The 1802-nt window shown below is 51.4% G+C and overlaps 1 protein-coding gene across 1 annotated transcript in view; it reads right to left on the bottom strand.

Annotated features, from left to right (window-relative positions):
• LOC107300110 (plexin-A4-like) overlaps nucleotides 1-949 on the bottom strand; it is a gene marked incomplete at its 3' end in the record, with an annotated part of 15262 nt that extends 14313 nt beyond the window's left edge. The window contains exon 1 of the mRNA XM_015829452.1: nucleotides 5-949. Within this exon, the coding sequence (XP_015684938.1) occupies nucleotides 5-949 (945 nt within the window). The remainder of the gene's footprint in view (nucleotides 1-4) is intronic.
• Between the last annotated feature and the right edge of the window lie 853 nt (nucleotides 950-1802).

Below are 1802 nucleotides of genomic sequence, written 5' to 3' on the forward strand. Positions count from 1 at the left end.
CCGCCTTCGATAAATAGGCGGCCTGCAACAACCGGTACTCCACCCCGTTCTTTTCGCAGCCAATGGGCAGCTCGACGTACGAGTTGAAGGCCGTGTCTTCTTTACAGAGGCGGACCAGCTTCGAGGTGTAGACCTGCTCCTTGGTGGTGGAACCCGACGGAGAAATCATCTCCGGCTGAAGGGTCAAGAAATAGACAAAGTTGCCACTGCTGAAGCCGTAGATGTAGTAAATATCAAAGTCTGGGATGATGGTGAACGTGTCCGACGGGATCTTGATCATGGACGCCACAAACTCGTCATGGAAAACGTAGGCAAACATGCCTTCCGCTTCCGAGTTTTTGGGCAGCTTCCGGCTGGAGATGGTGGGGAAGTATTCGGGCTTCCCGTCCACCGCCGTGGCAATGAACAACTTGTCGTCCATGTTGTTGTAAGAAACGATGACGCCATACACCGACCCGCTCTCGTTCACCCCTGAGAGGTAGTGCTCCTTGTTGTGGAAGGGCTCCCCCAGTTTGAACAGGTCGTCCAACCTCAAGAGTTTACAGATCCCCTGATACAAACTGCCGCAGGCGATCAACCTGTTCTCTTTGTAGTCAATTAGTAGCATCTTGTTGATGTTGTTGGTGGATACCAACGGCTCGTTGCAAGGCTGGACTATCTTGGGAGGATAACATTTGGGGTTATCGATATCCGGACCCGTCTCGTGACGAGCCTCTACCCCCAGCTCGCCGGAGAGCTTGTAGATCCAGTTGATAGCCCCCAAGTAAATCGATCCTTTCCTTTTGTCAACCACCAAGTGATTGAAGGAGATCTCGGCGGCTTCTGAGGAGAAGGTCAGGAAAGATTTCTTTGGGTGAGAGGGCAGCTGCCTAGCGGCCGAAGACGGCCCCACCGTGCAGAACACAAGATGCAAGCCAATGCAGGTCCACCTCCACATGTCTCCCGACATGGTGGCAAAAGGTATTTTTTTTTTTGTATTCCTAAATTGGAAGCGTGGTGGAGAACAACAAACCAGGTTTCCAGAGTGCCGATCCTGGAGTACAGCTTATCCTAAGGGAAAAGAAGAGAAAATAGAGAGGCGGTTATTCCTTCCCCTCCTATTCAGACCTGCCGTAATTCAAGAAAGCTGGCTTAAGAGCTAATTCTCCCCGTCTCCTTTATTTATCCTTGGGAAAAAGGAAGAATGACGAGATCGACAAGCAGAATAAGCAAACGCTTCGACTCGTGTTCCAAGCAGAAGAAGAAAGGGACGCAAGCGTTGTCTCTTCCCAACCATCTTCCCCAACCTGGTTCCTTGCCAGATGTCTGGGACTTTGGTTCTCGGACTTGCCGGCTAACCAACGCGACGAGGAAGCGTGGGCCTTGAAGGCCGGCATATTGGAGAGCATTGGAGAAAACAGTTGATATGTGATTAAGGCACCAGGCTAGAAAGAGGGAGACCGTAAGTTCTAGTCCTGCCTTAGGCACAAAAGCCGGCTGAGTGATTTTGGGCCAGTCACCAGGAGACGGTGAGTTCTAGTCCCACTTTAGGCATGGAAGCTGACTGGGTGACTTTGGGTCAATCACCAGGAGACGGTGAGTTTTGGGCTCCTATACGGTATGCAGAAAGCTTGCCAAGCAGTTGCACCCGGTCTCCGTCTTTCTGGGAAGCCTCAGCCAAAGCCCAAATCCGACAACAGCAAAATTACATTATTTTCCTCCAAAGATATGAGAGAGAGAGGGGGGGGAGGGAGGAAGAGAGAGAGAGAGAGAGAGAGGAAGAGAGAGAGAGGGAGAGAGAGAGAGAGGGAGAGAGAGAGAGG

Source organism: Protobothrops mucrosquamatus, unplaced genomic scaffold, assembly GCF_001527695.2.
Source record: "Protobothrops mucrosquamatus isolate PMUCROS unplaced genomic scaffold, P.Mucros_1.0 scaffold6156, whole genome shotgun sequence".
NCBI classification, from domain to species: domain Eukaryota; kingdom Metazoa; phylum Chordata; class Lepidosauria; order Squamata; family Viperidae; genus Protobothrops; species Protobothrops mucrosquamatus.